At 44.4% G+C, this 20,343-nt stretch overlaps 1 protein-coding gene across 2 annotated transcripts in view; it reads right to left on the bottom strand.

The window, feature by feature from the left end:
* SORBS2 (sorbin and SH3 domain containing 2) overlaps window positions 1–20,343 on the bottom strand; it is a 115,327-nt gene that overhangs the window by 37,919 nt on the left and 57,065 nt on the right. For both annotated transcript variants that reach the window (XM_026033599.1, XM_026033600.1), the window contains 5 exons: window positions 10,942–11,086; window positions 8,515–8,690; window positions 3,771–3,837; window positions 2,801–2,845; window positions 1,495–1,678 (listed from right to left, as the gene is read on the bottom strand). In XM_026033599.1, coding sequence (XP_025889384.1) covers window positions 1,495–1,678; window positions 2,801–2,845; window positions 3,771–3,837; window positions 8,515–8,690; window positions 10,942–11,086 — 617 coding nt within the window. The remainder of the gene's footprint in view (window positions 1–1,494; window positions 1,679–2,800; window positions 2,846–3,770; window positions 3,838–8,514; window positions 8,691–10,941; window positions 11,087–20,343) is intronic.

Here is a 20,343-nt window from a genome sequence, read left to right as displayed (position 1 = left end):
CTGCAGGTAAATGCAGTAGAGTTGGAAAATTATGGAAATTTTCCATACTCCTCATACTCTAAAGAGGATCAGTTTAATTTTTTTTCTGACATATCCACTCACAATACCACAACGCACCTCCTCAAATCTCTAATTTATTATTATTTAGGGAGGATTCTCCAGTGACACGAAGGGCCTGGCTAGCAGTAGCTCTCAGCAGCAGGCGCAGCCTAACCRAGGAGCTGGGCATCCTCTAGCCCAGAGGGTCTGCACTTGGGCCACGTGTCTTCGTGCACAGGACATGAGTGAGGAGAAGCAGAACATCCAGCCTGGCTGCTGCAGGGGCTGTCATCAAGCTCCACAAAAGGAGCTCTGAGGGGTCTCCCTTTCGGTGTTAGGAAGCCACCAAAACCACTTAGGGCTGGCTAACAAAATCCAGACCTCGTGGCCTCTGGCAGGCAGCCCGACTCCAATGCCAGGCAGGTGTCTGGACAGCCTGCCCTCARCTGCAGCCAAACCCAACAGTCGCTGAGCGAGGTATCTACGAAGCCCAAGCTCAGTCACAGGATTACAGGTAAGAGAAATAAAGAGAGGATCTCTCCATAAATTTCTGAAAGGACAAACAAAACCAAACCTGGTTAAAATGCACGACTCCAAGTGGTTCAGCTCAGCAGGTATAAGCTAAGTGCAAGCACCCAAATGGCACAAGAACAAATGTTTTCAATATTGAAATGTACATGTACGTAGATGTACATAAAAATATAGAATAATGTATTACTATATTAACACAAAGAATACATAAACACTAAAGAAAAAACTGTGTTCCTGACCTAGTCCCAACAGCAATGGGGAGGATTCTAGATTTTTATGCACCCAGAGCATTTTTCATGTTTTTATCAGTAGGATAAGCAGTTATTTCCTGAACTAACAGGAATTAACCGCTACCAGACTTGATTTATCTGTTTTCATGCAGCAAGTGAGAAGTGGTAAGAAATCTGAAATGTCCTTTTAATCTCATCTATCAAAAACACAGATGGAGATTAAAAAAATGGGGAATATAAAATTCTTCACAGCTCTGGGGAAATGAGAGACGACTGTTATACCCTTGGCGCTTCCCCTTCCTTGAATTCCTATTTACTGAATCATTTAGGTCTCATCCCTTTCCTGGTGGACACCACAAAGAGCCTTTCCTGCTTTAGGACAACAGTGCGGGACAGGCGCTATGGCCCAGATGGCTCCAAGGCACAGCCTGCAGGTCAGGGCTGCCGGCAAAACGCCGGTGCTCGCGGTGGCACTGCCTGCAGGAGCAGGTCATGCTGAGGAGCTGGCACTGCCAGGCAGGACACCCCCAGCACCAGCGCAGACATCCCTGACCACATCGCCCTCCCTCAGCAAAGGCAGTCACGGTATGTTTGCAGCCACGTTACTTGTACTGCTGGTGTTTCATCCCTCGTGACATCCTGTAATTATGGGATTGCTGCACGTGCCAAGAAGAGTGAAAATACATTAACGTACTTTTCTGACGTGGACCTTTCCCGCAGACGATGTGGGGGAACCGGAGGCGGCACGTGAGGGGCCAGAGGGGAGGAAACCTTGAAGGCATCGGAGCTGCTGTCAGAGGCGCTTTTGGACAGCGGCCGGTACGTCTGCGTCTTGGCAGCTGGGTGCGCCTGGGCAGAGAAGGATGGACTGTAGCTTCCTAATGACAGTGGCAAACACAGAGAGTCACAGCGTGAGAGGCCGTTTCAGCACAGGAGACATGCAAGACCTCACAGTTCATAGAGCTGTCATGTTATAAAAAGGTATTATGGCTTTAGGAAAAGCACGTTGTTTTTACATAATATGTGGATCACTGTAACGCCCGGGTATGTGCCAACACCTCTCCAGGCCCGCAGGTAGGTACGCACGGCTAACAACTAGCAGGGGTGCAGGGTTAAGGGCCGTGTGTGTCTATCGGGGCTGTTAATGGCGACCTGTTGCTAACAGCCGGGGCTGGCGCTGCCTCTGCGTGGCCGGCAGGCTCGGGAGGAGCAGGGGGGCAGCCCACGGCTGTGGAACTGCTCACTCCAGCCTGGCACAACTGGGAAGCGGGAGCCCTCCAACAACATCTCCAAAACCTGGCACATGCAAGCGCTCGCACTGGCGCGACACCAATACTGAAATGGAAGAATTTCCAATGGGATTTCTGCGAAAGGCATCATGGGGGGTTGTGCATACAGTGTAATCACACTTTTAATTTTGGTTCTTGGAAATATTTCTGCCACCTCTGAAAGATGCATGCATTACATAAGCTTTGGATGAATATGTCTTTCCTGCAGCTAAGTGATATGAACGTAGGTGCCTATAGCACAAATGAACAAGAGCGCAGAACAGAAGCATCTTACTGTATATTTTAAAAAGGTGCCGTAAGGACAATCCTCTCAACTATCTTTGTCTTTCCATATATGTAATTAGCATTTGTACATTCACACCGCAACTCCCTTTTCATTTTGACATGAAAAGGCCGAGTTAGTCACAACTATTAGTGAAAATAAATGCAGTGCAGTCAGAAGCTACAGTATTACAATGTATTCCATCTGCAGGAGGAGACCCACAGCTGCAATACATTTCTGTAGCAAGGATGAAACCAAAATTAAACTTGTTTGATTTGGGAAAAATGACATGGAAAAACACCAACGGAGACCAAACAAAATGATTAAAAGCCATGTTTACATCAACCCTCCCCCCCAAGCAAGCCTGGCTGGCTGGCYGGCTACCCCTGTTACTTGCTGACATGAACAAAGCATCCTTGGGAAGGGAGAGAGGGAGGAACGACTCCTACCAGCACTGTATGCATAGGCAGGGCTATACATGTCTGTGTCGTCATCTACAAAAGAAACACACACGTTAGGCGTGCGACCCGGCCAGCCCGGCGCGGCCACGCGGAGGGGCAGGCACCAAGCGCCGCTCTCCCCTCGCCGCAGGCGCGYGGCCCCTGCACCGCTTCTCCCCGTTACACACACGCCCCTCGCCTCGCTGGGGAAAACAGCCCTGCCTGGCCACGACACCCGCACTGCAGGGTCTCAGGTTAAGCCCAAGCTGCAAATTATAGCTGCTCATCTGCCCTTCTCCCTTCCTCACTTCTTCCTTTTGTCAGTGTTATTAGAAACTATTTAGACAATCCACCTCAAATGTCTGTCCACGTGACTAGAGCTGGGAACAGAGCTGGGAAGCCACAATTTTTCCCTGTTGCCGGTGTTTATTCCCCRGTGCCCCCACGCTGGAGGCAAGCTGCACCTCAGCGCAGTGAAGCCCTCTCCTTCCCCAGCGCACGAGGAGCCAAACGCTGTTCATGCRGTTTCTTAACAGCCTTGGACGTCGACCGTGGCAACGGAAGGTAACTCTAAAACCAGTAGCGTCACCAAGGCTCCATTTCAACACAAGCTGACATGGCACGAAAGGGAGAACGGCAGTTTGAACAGGAGGTGCCCCCCCGAACGGCCTATGAGCGCGCGTGGCTCCAAGGCGCGCGGCCGCGGCGCGTGGGCACCCAGCGGCTCCCGCACCTGCCTTCAGCACGTCGGCTTTTACTCATCTTGAGCAAWAAGGTAAACCCACGATAAAGGCTCAGCTTTTAGCAGAGGAAGGTAACTCTTTGGAAATCGAATATGTGATCCAATTTAACCCTTGGATTTGATCCACTATCACCTACTCAGTGAACATTTGGGTTTTTACAGGGCAGCCAACAAAAAGGCAGAAAAGTGCATTTCTAAATACTGAGAAACACACAGCCAAAACAAAGAGATACTCACCAGGCTTATGAACCATATGGATTTGCTTGAACATTGTCTTGTACCAATCCTTCGGCCTGTCAACCGTCTAAATAAAATACAGTTTTCAACAATTAACAAAGAAATAAAGTTATCTGTGTGGACAGATCTGATCAAACCTTTAAAGCTATTTTGGACACAGAGTTAAACCTCGCACATTTTGTCCCCCTATTCGACATTACAGTTTTGACACCTGTTACTTCAAAGGGTGTATTCTGCTTTTTCATCTAGAAATTTCTGCAACCAATTCTGGAAGGCATTCAGCACCGACGCAGYTATGGGCTCTGACCATGAAGAACTGCAGTGCTTAGGAATGTAGGAATTGGTGCTAGAAGAGAGTTTACCTTAGTGCCCTACACCTGACAGCGACTCCATGCATGACCTGCAGAGCCTCAGCTATTACAAGCTTCTAGGAAGAGTTTCTTTTTAATACCTGCCCGTTTCTGACTTAAATTATCTTCAAAATGTTATTGCAGATACTTGGGAATGCTACCAAGAAAAGAGTTAAGACGACATGACCTTTAGGAGTTAAGCTTTGGGTTGTATGCAAACGGTTTTGACTTTTATCAATATGAAATTTGCCCTTCCAGGAAACTTAGTCTTGTCTTATTCTGTTTCGCAAAGAGGAAAGTAGGTATATATAATTTATCTATTAATATCACCCATTAATTTTTATCTTTACTTTGGAAAACTAAGCAGTCCCAAAGTCCCAAGCTCTTTTCACATTAACATTTGCTCATGCTTTAGATTTTATTTCTCCTTCCCCCTTTTACCTTTTCTTTTTTGGAGGCATATTTCTTTGAGACATGATGGTAGTATTTCAGAAATCTAAGCAATATGGACTGTTCTAAGGCAAATATACTGTCAGCATTTCCTACTTCTTCCTAGGTCCTAATATTTTAATTGTTTTTCTGACTAGCAAAATATTTAATTCAGATGAACAAAACTATCTTACAACCAAAGGTATTCTGAAGATCCTCATATATGGCTCCATAGGAATCACACTTCTGCCCTGAATTTTGCTCTTGTTAAAACTCATATGTTTATATTGTTAAACTTGGTGAGCTCTTACTGTAAGGAACTAGGCAGAAGAAGCCTCCACATTTTGAGGAGAGATTGCAAAAAACCAGCTCATTAAATTGCAAATAAATGGCTTTTGGAGTCTGTTTAAAGGCCAAGCTGAGGGTCATCTGAACACTCAGAGATCTGCTGGGGGGACAATAATTGTAGTGGCAGGTTATGCTTTCCACGAGGCTTGCCTGGGGGAAACGAAGGAGAGAGCTTTGTGTCCAGCCCAGGCCCCTTCCCCATCCACCCACATTTTGATTTCTGACAAAGAGGTGGTTCTCAGAAGTAAATTTGGGCCATTTTATTTTCCCAAAGAATTTAAGCATCAATCCCAGCAGAACTCAGGTAGAAAGGACTTCTCAGGGCTGCAAGCAGGGAGGCTGTTGGGTGCTCAAGGCCCTGCCAGCTCTAAAGCTCACAGGGAAGCCCAGCAGCTCCGATGGCACCAGGGACATGACCCTTCCCTCTGGGAAATCCCTCCCGTCCTGCAGGAGCAGGAGACAGCGCTGGTGTCAGGGGCCCACACCACCCCTCTGACTGCAGGAGTCATCCAGCTGAGTTTGAATCAGGGTTAAGAGATAGGAAACAGTGCAAAAATACTCCTGTGAGGACCCTGCTGCTCGCCCAGTGACAAACATGCAGAGAYACCTTCCTGAACAGCCAGGTTCTCCAAAAACCCACAAAAATTGCCACACGCAGGGCAGGTTTGGAGCAGCTTCCACGTGACCAGGGAAGAAGGTTGTGTTACCCTCTCTCCCAACATGTTTTCCTTGTCCGTCCTGCCCCGCTCCCCACCATCAAAGCCTCTGTCAACAATCTGCATTATATTATAAGCCACACAAGATGTATCCTTATGTAAAAAATGAATTCCAGAATATACTCTCTCAGTTTATATTCGCTAACATCAAAAGCCAAACTCTTTGAGAAATCAGCAGCATGCCAAGGCAGCAAGTCACTGCAGATGCCACACTGCTTTGCATGTGTTGCTGCAGTAAATGGTGGCCGTGCACGTGCACCACAAGCACACGAACCACGGACCTGCATCACCAGCAGCCAGGCAGCACTCCAGACAGCAAAAGCATCTGCAATTTGGGTTCACAAGTGCCCCAACACTGTGGTAAGTGACCAGCCCATAGAACCACACAATTAAAGGACTCATTTATGACTTTCAGCGGACATAATTTTTTTTTTTCCTCACTAAAATGCTCCATCGCCAGCTATGGAAGAGAAGTTCTTCCTTCTGACAAAATAAAGTGTTTTCTGCATGCTTGTTTTGATAGTTATCTGCAAATTCATCCTTTTAGCAATCATTTTTAATACTACTAGAACACCGCAGTCCTGCTGCTTTCCATGAATCTCTTTTTTTCCTTTCCTAGGCAGCTGGCAGCGGCAGAGTCTGCCTGAGCCATTTGACTGAAAGCTTTAATGAGAGAACATTTTAGTCACTCCTTTGCAAAGACCTTATCTTAATGCCCTGCAGTTTCACCACCTTTGGGGCAGGGCTTGGCACTGCAGCAACACTGAACAATGACCTGAACTTTGGGCTTGAGGCTTGCACTTTCCCGAGCTGGAAGGAGCTCAAAGGCTCCCGGGGTTGCGTGCTAACATGGCACATAAGCTCCCAGAGAAGGAAGCGCTTTACAAGAAGCCTTTCCCTCTCTGCAGCTTTGCACAGAGGYGCTTTGCAGGAACAGAAAGGGAGGAGAGTTTGTCAATCACACCTGAATCTGCATTTGCTCCTTTTCTGAAAGGCTGCTGCCTTTTTCCTAAGGATCGATGAATCAGAGATGTCTGAACTTTCACGCAGTGCTCAACTAATTTCAAAGCTTCTCTACCACTCTGTACCTTCTCTATCCCTGCACACAGAGCAGGTCTGAACTTCCCTGGAGAGGATTCCTGTTTGGRGTCCCATTGACCTTGCAGAAAGAGGGAGCACTGCATCCCCTTGGATAAAGAGCAGCACTGCAGCTACAGCCGCGTGCAGCCCGCGGGGATCGCGGCTCCGGCCCGTCGGCCAGTTCCTGCACGGGGCCGCGCTCCTCCGCGGAGACGCTGCCCAGCTGCCCACYTGCACTTTTGCTGACAACTCTATTCCCTTGGTCCTCACACCACTAGGGTACCGTGGGCTCAACTACGCTTGTCAATATGTAAATGCAATCCCAGATGAGTATCTTGAAAGCACCCTTATCTCCAGCTAAATCCTAAGGAGGCAGAATAGCTGCACAAAGTGGCATTTAAGGCAGACACACCGTCTAACACACCCTCAGACAAACAGGCATCATCTTTACACTCGTATCTCATCATGGGACTCATTGCTGCCACACTAAAGTTAAAGGCTGCAAGATATTGTGAAACTGAAACGACATAAAAGAAGAGYGGCTGAAAAATGTCACTCTTCAAATTGCATGCAGGCGTTCAGGAGAAAATCTTASAGATTCAGACCATCTGATCTGAAAGTTAAATATAGTTTGGCAGCTTGCCAGCTCCATTAAGCACACTTGAGGGGGATTTCTGTTATACTCTTATATAACTAATATCCACCCATTAAATAAATCAGCTATTTAAAAAAGAAAAGGAAAGAAAACCCTGCATCTTACATATAGGAACATATTCGCTTTAAGAAAGGGTAGGAAGCTACAGCACTGTTGCAAGTAAATTTACTTGCTTAGAAGACTTCTATTCATGTTATTTGTCTACATCAAAAATAAAGACAGCAGGAAATGCCAAAGTTTCCCCCCATTCTTACTAAAAACATCCCCTTTTACCACTTATTCTGATTTTTCCCTATTGCCTCTCTGCATCAATTCCTGATTCTCCCCCCAAGTTTCCAATGCACGGAAGCACTTCTTGGCAGGTACAACACAGCCCCGCGCGCCAGGGTTGCCAGGCAGGATAAACCCAACAGCTGCCCCATCCTTGTACCTCGCGAACCTTCACCTGCAAGGGCCCCGCCGCCTTCATGCTGCCTCCSGCTCCGCTCCAGCTGCCTCTTCTCGGAGCGGCCCGGCCCGCGGGCGCTTCCCTGGCAGCCGCGGCTGCGCCCCCGGGAGCAGCCAGGAGAGGCTGCCCGGGCAGCGTGTCCCGCACGCCGGCGCAATCCCGCGGGAGAGCGGCCGCCGGGGGCTCCCGTGTGCGGCGCTCCCGTCCCCGCTCCCCTCCGTCGCGCCGGTAGTTAGCCGGGTGAAACGACTCATTTCTACGCCAYGCCGGTGGAATGAGAAAAATACCCGCCCCAAAATGCAGGAACGTGAGGGAGATAGGTTTTTATATATACACATGTATGTATGTATACATATAAATATATGTATATACTATATCTGCATGCACACAAACACCTATACATATATATAGCGTGTGCAAAATTCTCTTTAGTTTTTAAAAATGACATGACAAATGCAATTACTGCCCATCTCCAAAAGGCAAGGCCACAAGAGACAAAATTCTGACTCCTCATAATTAACACTAGAAACATGAGGCTGCTCAATTATGCCCCTGTCAGCAGGCTCCTTTTCCTTCAATACACAATATTATATTCATGGGCCCCGTGATTACGCGCGCTGTATCCCGCATTATATAAGACCAGAAGAATGTGAAAAACCCATTACCAACAATCACACCATTGTGCGAGTTCACACACAGATTCCCCAGAATTTCCTACCGTTCTAATTGCTGTAGGGATTCCAGATTCATCTACCGGGCCAATCCCTGCATAATGTGGCGCTTTAATGACTGTAATTTTTTTCTCTTCCTCTGAGGATCTACAGATGGGTATTGTGCTGGTGCCGGCGCTGCTGCCAAGAGGCTCRACGTGCTGCGAGTATGTCTCTGTGGACTCTGTGGAGATAACGTGGCACAACGTTGTGTAACGGCATAGTGGGGCTCAGCAGCCAAGCTTCAYAATTCCAACGTGCGCTAGGAGGCTGATGACAACCACGCATTCATAAATATATCACCTTAGCCGGGGCTGCCCCCGGCTCCCTCCTACATCACCTGAGCTAGAGGCGTGATAACGTCTTAAGCTGTTCAGCTCAGAATTTCGTAGGCTAGAGACACTTTTTCACAGCTTCTTAAYCATGCAAAAAGGAAAAAAGAAGCACAAGTCCTGCAAAATCTATGGAGGCAGTGGTAGCACAGCCTTTCTTGCTATAAGGCAAAATTGCATCTTTCCTTCCCCTGCTTTGAAGTAGTGATTTAATTACAATATTCTCCTCCCCCTGCCCCAAAGTAGCACAATATTAAAAATTACTGTCCTGCAAGCAGAGCAATAGATTTCACTCAACATTTGACAAAGATTYACATTATACATGTTAGAAACATTAAGTTCTGATGCATAACAATTTTTTGAAAGAAATGCCTGGATACAGTTTTCATGTCCTTATTGGTATGTTCAAGTACCTCACTGTGCAGTCTGTACAAAAGAACCTCCAAAATTTGGCATCCATCTGATGATCCATCCATTGGGCTTYAGGTCTACTGCAAGCTGCTGCTGGTCCCTAGCAATATTTCTATTAATCTCCTGCAAATCTCCCTTTAATAATTAACTAAATTAATACATCGCTGTTACTGTTCACCTCAGATTCAGAGCGAGTCAATGATTTAACAAAAAACGCTTCACTGCTAGGATGCGTCATGTGAAATTCTCTGGTGTGTAGATGAGGTAATTTTCTCTTGCATGCAGGAGAAAGAGCCCGTGTCCCCAAGCAGAGGGTTTCTTCACCAAACTACTTGTGGGCCATTAGGACTACTGTGTTTTTGTGCAAGAGCAGGCACGATGCATCCCTACTGCAGGATAAAGGAGAGTAGGGGCAAAGATAAATTTCYAGAGCTACTGGTGAAGATTACAATCGTCTTTCAGGTGATATTAAAAATCTTTGATTTTTCTGAAGCAAAAGATTTGAATTGTGATATAATTCAGTGAAAAGTGTCTAGTTACAGTAAGCTCTAATTTTAATTCAAATATTTCTGCCTGTTACTACTGTAAAGAGTTGTACTTGGCATGCCTGTCTCGACTGTTTATTCAAAGTTCRAAATCCTGTAAATAACCCAGTACTACACATATATGGTGAGGGGCAGCTCTGTGGGGCAAATGTCTGAATATTTGGGCCTTTTTCCCAAAGCGCACGATGTCAAATTTAGAAAACAGTTGGGACTTAAAGCCTTCACTCTTTGTAGGCTTCGAACTGTTGCCGTTAGTGGGATTTTTCATGAGCAATGCACAAAACTAAAAGACATTTCCTTTGCTTCAGATACTTCTAAAATAAAATTGGTAAAGACTAAGATCAGAAAAGTAGAAGCAAACAAAGAACCCAGGGCTTTGGGATGTGGAGAAGCCCATGCAGGCAGGTTCTGCGCTTATCGCGTGGACGCGGTAAAGCAGCATTTACCTGAGCCCTAAGTCCCCGAGCTGGAACTGTCATTTAATTTGCCTGCCTGCACAACCAAGAAGCAAACGCTAGGACCACATTCAAAGAAGCTTTGCATGTATATGTTATCTAAAAATGCAAATGCTGGCAGAAAGAAAAGGGCAAGCAAGTGACTGTATTGACAAAACTGGATAATACTGACAAAATGGAAAGCTTCTTTGTGCGACTGATCATTTAAATATTTAAAACAAAACAAAAAGCAATGCCCTGGAAAAAGGAAAAATAAATTTTAAACTGATAGGACTTCAGGTGTTTAAAGGCCCAGAGATGCACACTTTGTGGCAGTGCGTTCACTGCAGATTACAGAACTTGTGGGAAGCAGCAATGTAGAAAATTGGCCACTGGTTTCTTAAAGTGGGCAAAATCCTAAGGGAGTTGTGYGAGTTGACCTGCATTTAGGCTCTTTCCTCAGCACAGGTACTGAAAAAGAGTGGTGAGTGGCCACTCTCATGCACCCAAGGGATACAACTTCATAACTCCACGTAGCTAACAGTAAACACTATTCTTTCCTGCACTATTATTTCTTTTTGGCCCCCAAGATAACAGAGCAGACAGTACCTTGCCTATGGCTCTAGAGTACTCTGTAAGTGTTTGCAATCCCAGCCAAACAAATCAGAATACGCTGCATAACACATAAAGTAAACGTTTCGTGCAAGGCTTACCCATCATACTGCCATGCTGCATGATAACAACGTTGGAATTGAGAGAAGCTGGTGGTGGGAAGGCTGAAGAAGGGGAAAAAGGCCTTTGAAAGTGGCTCACTGGGCTGGCAGCAGTGCCAGAGTTGCCATTCACTGTGACCTGAGCCTGAGAGAGACAAAACAACATCCCGTTAACGGAGACGCGGAGCCCCCGCGCGGCTGCCCCTGCAGCGGGCACCCCTTGCCAGGTACCTCGCTGCAACGGGATCTGCGCTCGCTGCAACGCAAAACTCAAGGCAAAGCAAGCACAATATGTTCCCTCTGCATCCTGTGCCTCCTCCCTTCTCCCCTGAGAGAGCTGCCTAGGAAGTGCACTGCGGTCACGGCAGGTGGCACGAAGACCGTGGTCGAGCAGTGAAGAGGAGCTGCACAAACAAGGTCTGGGTAAGTCCGATGCTGGAAGKGAACAAAGGGGCAGGAGAGGCTCCTGTTGGGCTCACTCGCTCCCTGTGCACGGCTCCCGCTGCTGCTAACGGGGCTCTGTACACACGCTGCAGGGGAACGGGAAACGTCTTGTCAGGAGCCGCAAAGCAAAGTGAGATGGAGCCTCCTTCCAAAGCGCGGGCAGCCCAAGGGACTACGGGACGCTGCGGCGCCAGCTATCGCAGTTACACTAAGAGCCACTGAGGCAAGCCTCCCAACAGCAAAAGAGAGCAAAAAACAGTAAGTGAAGAGGAAAAGCTAAAAGCAAACTGGCAATCCTGCAGCATAACAAGCCACTGGTGCTTTAGTCACAGGAGATAGTTCTGAAACCCCTTCCCTCCCTGCCCCTGACTTTGGCACTCGCAGGCCTGGGCTGCAGAGCTCTTCCAAGGAGCACCGCAAGGCTCTAACAGGAGGCAGCACCCTGCAGGGCGTGAGACAGCAGCAGGCACTTCCACAGGACAGGGCAAGATGCTCCCTGCAGCCCCTCTGTTCATGCAGAATAGTTATTTTCTTTACATCTGCACAGAACTGGGAGCATTAGAAGTTTTCCTCAGTTTTATACAACCAGGAAACTGAAAGAGCAAGAATCTGTACGACAATATGAATTTTRCTAATAAAATGAGACTATTTAGGACAGCAAAGAAAAAATACRTTAAAAGGCACGTTAATATTATATTCTTAAAAATTAGTTTATATTTTGAAAAAAAAAATAAAGTTTTTGGTACCTCAGCCTCCAGGGGCTAAGACAGCAAAGCCATGGCATCACGTGAGCTCAGCGATGCACTCAAGGGCTTGGCATTTTAATGCCATCTGTTAGAGCTAAGTTGAAGAGTTTGTCTTGTGGAGATATGCCCATTAAACATTTAAACACAAAAGGTTTAATCTCTGAATAATCATGACCCAAAATGTAAACAAAGTTGGCATTTCTCACACCCATCCTCCAGAAGTACTTGAAGCGATTAGAGCACTAGAGCTGAATAAGCAGTGGGAACGTTTCAAGAGATGAGGAGAAATGTTTTCAGATGAGGTTCTCAGATAAGGCCATGTATCTCTACCCTATTTAGAGGTTGAGCCTGTTCTCTTCTCCTTCATGTTGCCGTTTCTGGAAAGCTTATTCCTTAGCAAGGTATTTAATATGGTATTTCTTTCTCTTAGGAAAGAACTAGTGTGAGTCCTTCCAAACGGGGAAGCTGCTCCTGTGCGTTTCTGTAACAAAACCTCTCCATCTTGGTGTGATCTTTGGGCTCTCCCCAATGGCTGGGTGAGGCAGCAGGGCTCACCCACCAGGCAGTGCTCCCTCTCATAAAGACAGGTTGCACAGTCACGAATGTGCATGTAGGTGCCCCTACACGATAAGTGGACAACTTCACCATTGGGTGAAGGAGGCAGTGCCCAGCCCAGGGGGAGAACCTCCTTTTCCTTATGCTCCCTCTTGATTGATCTTCACCTCAGGTACATTCTCTATAAGGATCTTAGGAGGGTCCCAGGGTTTTTTTCCTTTGATGGAAGATTCATCCTTTCCTCCTTATCCATTAATGGCAAAACACTGTTAAGTCCACACCTGCCTGGCCATTAAGAGTAGGAGTGCTGGCCAGAGCAGACTATGATACATCCCTTCCCATGGGAAAAGGGAAGGGCTGCTCATTTCAGCTTACAAAAACATTTCCCAAAGAAAAAATGCAGTTAGCTGATTATTTCACAAGTAGCTTAGCAGAAAAGACAGATGCTCCATGCAGCCCGTAGCTAGTCACGTAGTGGCAGTGTGTTATTTCAGTACCAGTCCCTACCAAACACGCTCTTTGGTTACAAGGCCAGGCTGTATGCAGATTTACAGGGCTGATTCTTTGGAAAGAGTTAGGAATGACAGCTTTTACATGCCTGTTATCTTTTAAACAGCATCCAGAGCATTGACTGTGGGTAGCTACTTGCTCAGGGGCTATTTGCAAGTTTTGGAGATCAAACTACTTTTCAGAAGATTTATACAAAGCTTAAAAACATATACACCTTCTGCTCTTTATAGACCAAGTGTTCTGATTAGACTTGTAAATGACTGCACTGATACCTCAGCATGGTAAGTTCAAGTTGGAACACTGCTGGGACCTCGTAAAACTTTGGTCTTGATGCAAAATTTTTATTCAGCACCAGATTGCTGAGTCTAAATGAAGGTCCACTTCTGACTCATTTTCATCATACAGATAATCCCAAAAGAAATGAGAAAATGATATAGATTTGACCTAAATTCTATCCCTTTTCTGTTTACTCATACATGAGTGTACTAAACTAGAGAAAATTGAATGTACATAGAAAGCATGTAATTGGAAACTGCTGTTCTCCTTGACTTAACCAAGAGAAAAGGAAAAAGATACTAAGAAACTACAAGATTATTTATGAAGTTCACTCCTGTAAGAAACTGTGTTTAAGGGGGAAAGGTTAGTTAGAGGAGAGAAAACAGAAGCAACTTCATGCAGTCAGTGGTCATGGCTGAAGGAAAAAAAATGTGTTAAGTACGGCCAATATTTACTACGAATTTACAAGCTGTATTAGTGAAATCTATACATCATTGTAAACCAAAAAATGTTAGTAGCCCAAAGGGCTACTCTGCAAACCTGTAAACCACTAAGTATTATAAACAAATCTGTTAAAATTCAACAGCCCCCTTTCATTTAGTGCACTTGGATCAGATACTTATTGAATGACTCACTTATTCTAAATGCCCGGTACAAACCTTGGCTGAGCACTGATCTCTGCAACAACTGGGTGTCATTTCCCTGACTATTACTGTATCTGCTATGCAAATTATTTTTGCTAATAACTATTGCAAAATGTATTCTCAGGCTGCAGACACTGAAAACTCTTAACAGAATATGTGTCTGAATAATGAGACAAGACAAATTTGAATCCTTTTCCCCTCTGACAACCTGTTTGAACAAAACGGAGGCGGAAAAAAGGAAGGATAATTACATGAGAGGTGGCAGCAGTGCTGGTTAAGGTGGTGCCATCTGAGAGCGCGGACATCTGGCTCAAGGTTGGGGAAGGTGTCTCAGAGCAGTCAGTGGTGTCATAGCTGCAAGTCTGCAGCTCGTCTAGAAGGGCTGTGGAGGACTCGCTCGCCGGGCGGGAGGAGCACTCGCTCAGGGCAGAGTCTGCGCTTACAGAGGCTGCATCGCTCCTGCGGACTGCGCCTTCGGGAGCTAGGAAGGGGGGTTTGTATGGAAAAGGGGAAAGGGCTGGGGGTTTATAAAAGCGTGAAGGCAACAAATCACCAAGCGCTGGCAAAGAGTATGACACTAGATGGGTGCCACTGTCTGGTGAGAAAGAGGCTCTGTTAACTGGTACCACAGGAGGAGGAGGAGGTAGTGGAGAAGCTTCTGTTGCTGATTGTCTGTGTGTCTGTGAAGCATTTACCTCCATCACAGGGGCAGTTACTTTCTGGTTTCCAAGCTGAGTTTTGAAGGAAAAAAAAAAATAAGAAAAGAAAATAGATTACCAAATGAATAAAACCTTTTCCCTTTGCCTCTTGCTGTGTGTAGGAGAATTACAAAAGCCTAAGTTTTTCAGCAGCCCTAGGAAGTTCACATTCACATGGATTAGGAAAGAAATCAACCACGCACTATAACAAAGCAGGAAAAAAATTGAAAGAAAGGAACTCATCAAATACTACTGGAAGCAATGCCAGAAACCATAGTGTGCTGGGGATGAATATTCATAACGTGCTCCACAGATTAAATGATCTCACTTGAGCCCTGATGAAGTTCACACTATTTTATACTTTACATAAATATGAGACTAGTGAATGCCATATGTTCGTCTCGTTTCTACAMGGAAAAAGGGCTCTGCAACTCCAGCAGCAGAAACGCTGCCCCTTTTTCCCCTCCAAGGAAAAGATCATTTTAAGATGAACTGTCATGTACAGATTGACAAGACTGTAAGCTAAATGGAAACCCTAGAATTGAATGTTCACATGACCTGCAAACTATAGATTATAAAGATTTTTCTTTATAATCTTTATTAATAACTGAATGTATCTTCTCCACTGCCTCACCGATAAAAATGTTTGGATGGCCTTAGAATTTCAAGCACCCTGGAAGCACCCTGCCAGCCTACTGGGTAACAGTGCAAGGTTGGCAGATTCAGCATTAGAGGACACAAGGATTAATAGGGTACCTGGTTTAAGTGTGARGAGAAAGGAGTGGGAACAGAAAAGGACAGGGATGATCTAGTCCTGAGACAAAACACAGCAGCTGCATGGTTTCAGCATTGTTCTACAAGAGAACAACCTCATGGGAGCAATTCTGATAACACATCCTGTATGAGCTTTATGTTCCCATGTTTCAAATCAGTCACAGGACGGTGGGCTAGAGCAAGTCCTGTACATTCAACTTGTTCAATTAAAGGCCCAGGAAAGGCCTGTTGGCATCCAGTCCGTGTTACTTTCTGGCTTCCAAGCTGAGTTTTGTTAAACAGCTCTACAAATCCCTCTACACCATCTGTCAGCCACAAGCTTTCCATCATGTTGTCCAGTATGTCAAAATACTACTCACTTCAGCACTAATGGCTTCGCTTCTGATAGAGCTGGGGAACCCTTGAATAGCTTCAGGGAAAGGCTATTCAGGATTTTAAATACACACAGAATAGAGGACAGTAAGATACTACAGTCAGTAATTGCTACTTAATAAAGTCAGCTTTTATTTAAAGATATCACATTGTCATGGATGACACCATGCTTATTTCCTGTGTTCTGGGGTATGCAAATATCGTTAATCTTTTGAAAATGTTTTTAATCTAAGATTAAAATGCCATTTTGGCATTTTAATCCACAATCTGAAAATATCTTTAAATCTCTTATAGAAGACTTGGAACATAACCCAAACTGTGCTGCTTATTAGAGGTGATTGGGGGCCCAGCTCCATAATTCTTGTTGAGATCAACTGGAATTTACACAAATAGTCTTAATGAGGTAAGGCCATCTGTATGAACAAACATTTCAGAAAATCTAGGCAAGTGAACATATATCCATCACTTCCTCCAAATGCTTTGGAAAAAACCTGTTGGGCGCTACCGGACCTACAGAGTGCATGGGAATAGCCGAGAGCTACGGCTAAAAGCAGTAATTGTAGCAGTTAGCACATTTTATTCTGAGCAATGTTTCAAACCTGCAGCTTAAAAAATAAACAAAAGGTTTCCACACAGTTCAAAGAGGTTAAGTACTGCATGACTGCAAAAGCTTTGAGTTTGAGAAAACTAATTTACCAGTGGATGCCTCGGAATGCAATGAAATACTATTAAAACAATTTCATGAACAGCAACCACATGTGGAGCCTAAACAGSTGTTTTTATAGCCTAATAAAGGGGCTTAAGATGCATGAATTCATGCATATCCATAAAAAATAGCAGGTAATGGTGCACAGTATTGCAGCTCACAGCTAGATAGAAAATGACACAAAATGTGAACACTGAACTGGCACTCATGCCCAATTCCAGCATTCAAGTCTCAAATCAAGATCTCCAGCCAAAGACAGGAACCTGGAGGTACTGCAGTTAAGGCAGTATCAATAGGAAGCTCTGACCTCCTTGGGACAAGACATCCTCTCAGCATCCACAGAAGTAGCTAAATGTGTCTGAGCCAAAATACCAAGATCAATCTCTAAACCTTCATGATAACAGGTAATTCTAGAGACTCAGGAAAACTAAAGCAGCCTTCTGAACACAAACTGAGATTACTGCCTGCAAACCTGAGAAAAGGAGGGACAGACAATACAGGAAAGGATATTCAGGGTGCATCCAGAGAGCAAACAAAATTAGATTCTCACAATTAAGTATATTGTGTTTGGCAAATGGTAGCTGATTTCACCAAGCTAAATTCTTAAAGAGAACACAGTATCACGTGTTAAGGAACGCAGCAATTCCGGTTACTGCTTCCCAACATGAAGTCTCACAGCTTGTAAAGTAAAATTTTAATATGCTGGCTGGTGGAGCCTTTACCCTGTAGYACTGCAAGTGTTTGAAATGGTGCCTGAAAGCAGCATTTTCAGAAACAGAWTCGATCATTTAAAAAATGCTTCTCTCTACATGAGTGTTGGTAAACTTTAAATACCTGGCTACTACTAATCAGTATTTATGATCATTGGGAAAAATACTTGAAGGACCAGGTTGAACACATTCAAAGCCTCTTTTTTTTTTAATTTTTATTTTTTAATATTGGTTAATTCACTGTCCTTCGGATGACGTTTGTTCTTGTCATATCCCACAAAATGCTACCAGAAACAGGTGGATTAGCTGCCACACAACTTCATCCATTAGAATGATGTAAAATAATGCAAATTGTGTAATTAGCTTGAGCTGTGGAGCTGATGGATGCAGTTTCACTACTGACCCTTGAGGCAGAGTATCAACATTGTGTGTGAATTTAAGATCTCAAGCCAAGCTTTCTGCTGTTCCCTAGGAATGCTCACCTCCCATASAACAGTAGCACGTCAGGCCTGAAGCTCACACTATGCACCCAACTCAATTAACTGGACAGGTGACCCTAGTACTGGTTTTAAAATCAGACACTAATCATATTAATGAAAGATCTGCAGTGTGGTGCAAGGTTACTAATAACACCAAAGTGCTGGCCTTGCTTCAACAGTCAGGACACGTGAAAACTCAAGGATAAATGAATKCATTTTGTTAATACATACGCAAAGTTTAGTAGACATTCAGATTACACCCATACACTTACACAAATGGGTAAAAATACCTCTGACGTTTCATTGCTGTAGGCTGATGTCAAAATTTCCAAACTGATGCTGCAAGTTGTATTTCTATATCCATTTTTACTAATCTGCATATTCTAAATTCAGTATAGGGAAGGTGTTCAGCACAAAGTAAAATGAAAATTATGTGTTCAATTTCCTTGGCTTGCTGCCTGTCCCCACAATGTTGAAGCCTGTCTCCTCTGCTTTCTACACCACTCAGTACCTTGTCAATACACAACAAACGGTAACGTCTACATTATATAAATCAATTCAGGAACATTTTTTTTTGAATTCTAGGCTCATTYGAGCCAGTTTGACAGGTTAGTTATAAAGCTGGCAAAAGAAAATTTCCTAAGCATCCAGCCTAATAGCCTCTATTCCTCTCATGACACCAGCATTAGCCAAGTGTCARCTCATCTGTGGAAGTCAAGCCAGGTTTTGCAGCCTCAGTTTTAGAGCGGTGTCCAGAACAAGGCGACACTGATGAAAGCAGGAACAAAATGAAGGATAAAAATGCCAGGTGTTTACTACAGAAGATGCTGCTCAATTTTTCATCAATTTAGAACTGGTGCTTAATAGGAGGTGTGGACAACTAAATTTGTCAATCACAATCTCATATTAACAACTACTAATTTCTCTGCTCATGCAGTTTGGGCTATTTCCCCTATATCTGCAGCAGGCTTTAGAGGAGCAGCATCTCTCATGACAGTAGCATTGTTCCAGTAAGTCCGATATTAAGTAGCTTGAATGCTTCTCACTATACATACACCTCTAAGGGGTTTAACCTTTCTGAGTAGGAGTGTTTATAAAATGTCACTCAGTGAGTCATACCACACTTCTGCTTGCTCCCAACGTCCCAGCAGATGAGCTCTAAAATGAAGTGCAAACAGGAGCACAGACAAGATACATTCCAGAACATTGCAAAGTCTTTCTGTAGGAGCTTGCTGGACCATATGGGACATACTGGCTGTCTCTTGTTTCTTCATGCTCAGCTGTATTTTTTCACACTTTCTGGCTTCATATAAATGCACTTGTACTATCATATATAGACACCCACACATGTGAGCAGTATTTAATCTATTCTGTACATCATCTCTACTATTTGAGAAGTGATRATTAGCTACTCCCATCCCTTCACCCTCCAAACACAAACCCTGTTGTGGAGGGAGAGTTGTTGGGTTTTATGGTGCCTTTGACTTTTGGGATGTTTTTGTTCTTGAGAACTTCTACAGCAGCTTTGAAAATTCCTGTTAGGCCTAATGTGGAGCCTGAGAGCATCCTCGAGGATTTAGCTTAACAAGAGGCAATTTTGAGTTGACAGCCTATGATCAGTGCATACACAAATGCTTGAAACTGCTGTGCAAAGCCCTGTAGAGCTCCCAGAACAAGGGCTATTAACGGGAGCGCTACTACACATATATGCGGAAGATGACTTGTCCATATGACACAAATAGTGAACTTCACAACTACCATGACATACAGGGCTAGGGGGGCAAATTTTCTGGCATCAGCTAAAAGACATTGAGATTTGAACCAGAGATCCCCATCAGGAAGCTGTTTAGACATACAGCTGTATTCTTTGTTGCTAACAGGTCATTGGCTTTGGGATCTCACCTGATGTTATAGTTTATAACACTACTCACATTGATTTGTGCTCCGGTTTTGCATATGCTGTTTTAACACACAGCTAGCAAAACCCACTAGTCCTACTGCTTGGCTGTGATATCAGACATACATTCTCACACCCATGTTTAGAAATATTTTCCATCATCAACATTGGGAAAATGTCAGCTGAATTCTGCAGGCAAGAGATCAGCCAAGGGATGTGGCTTGAAAAGTTGACTATATTCTAATTCATCTCTGTAATCAGTTTCATATTTTATCATTTTCTTCAAAGAAATGCAGTTGACATATTTCCAATCTTTGTCTCTGCAACAGAACCAAGGGAAAAGTAGAAAAATAAATTTGCAGAACTGTCATACCAGCCTAAGTATTATTTTGGCTTGCTTTGTATAAAATTTTGGCTTTTTTTGATTCTAAAATCAGAAAAGCAAAATTTGTCCTTGCAATGTCTACGGGAAAAGAAAAGCTAGAAAATAAATTGTTGTTCATCATGTTGAGTTTGAATAAATATTATTTTAGATGATAAAAGATGTTTTCCTTAATATTTTCTAGCTGTCAAGGACTTTGTTTCAGAGAA

This window comes from Nothoprocta perdicaria, unplaced genomic scaffold (assembly GCF_003342845.1).
Source record: "Nothoprocta perdicaria isolate Ctin4 unplaced genomic scaffold, notPer1 scaffold_13, whole genome shotgun sequence".
NCBI lineage: Eukaryota > Metazoa > Chordata > Aves > Tinamiformes > Tinamidae > Nothoprocta > Nothoprocta perdicaria.
Note: the sequence above shows the minus strand (reverse complement) of the source record. Positions and strands in the feature narration are given on the sequence as shown.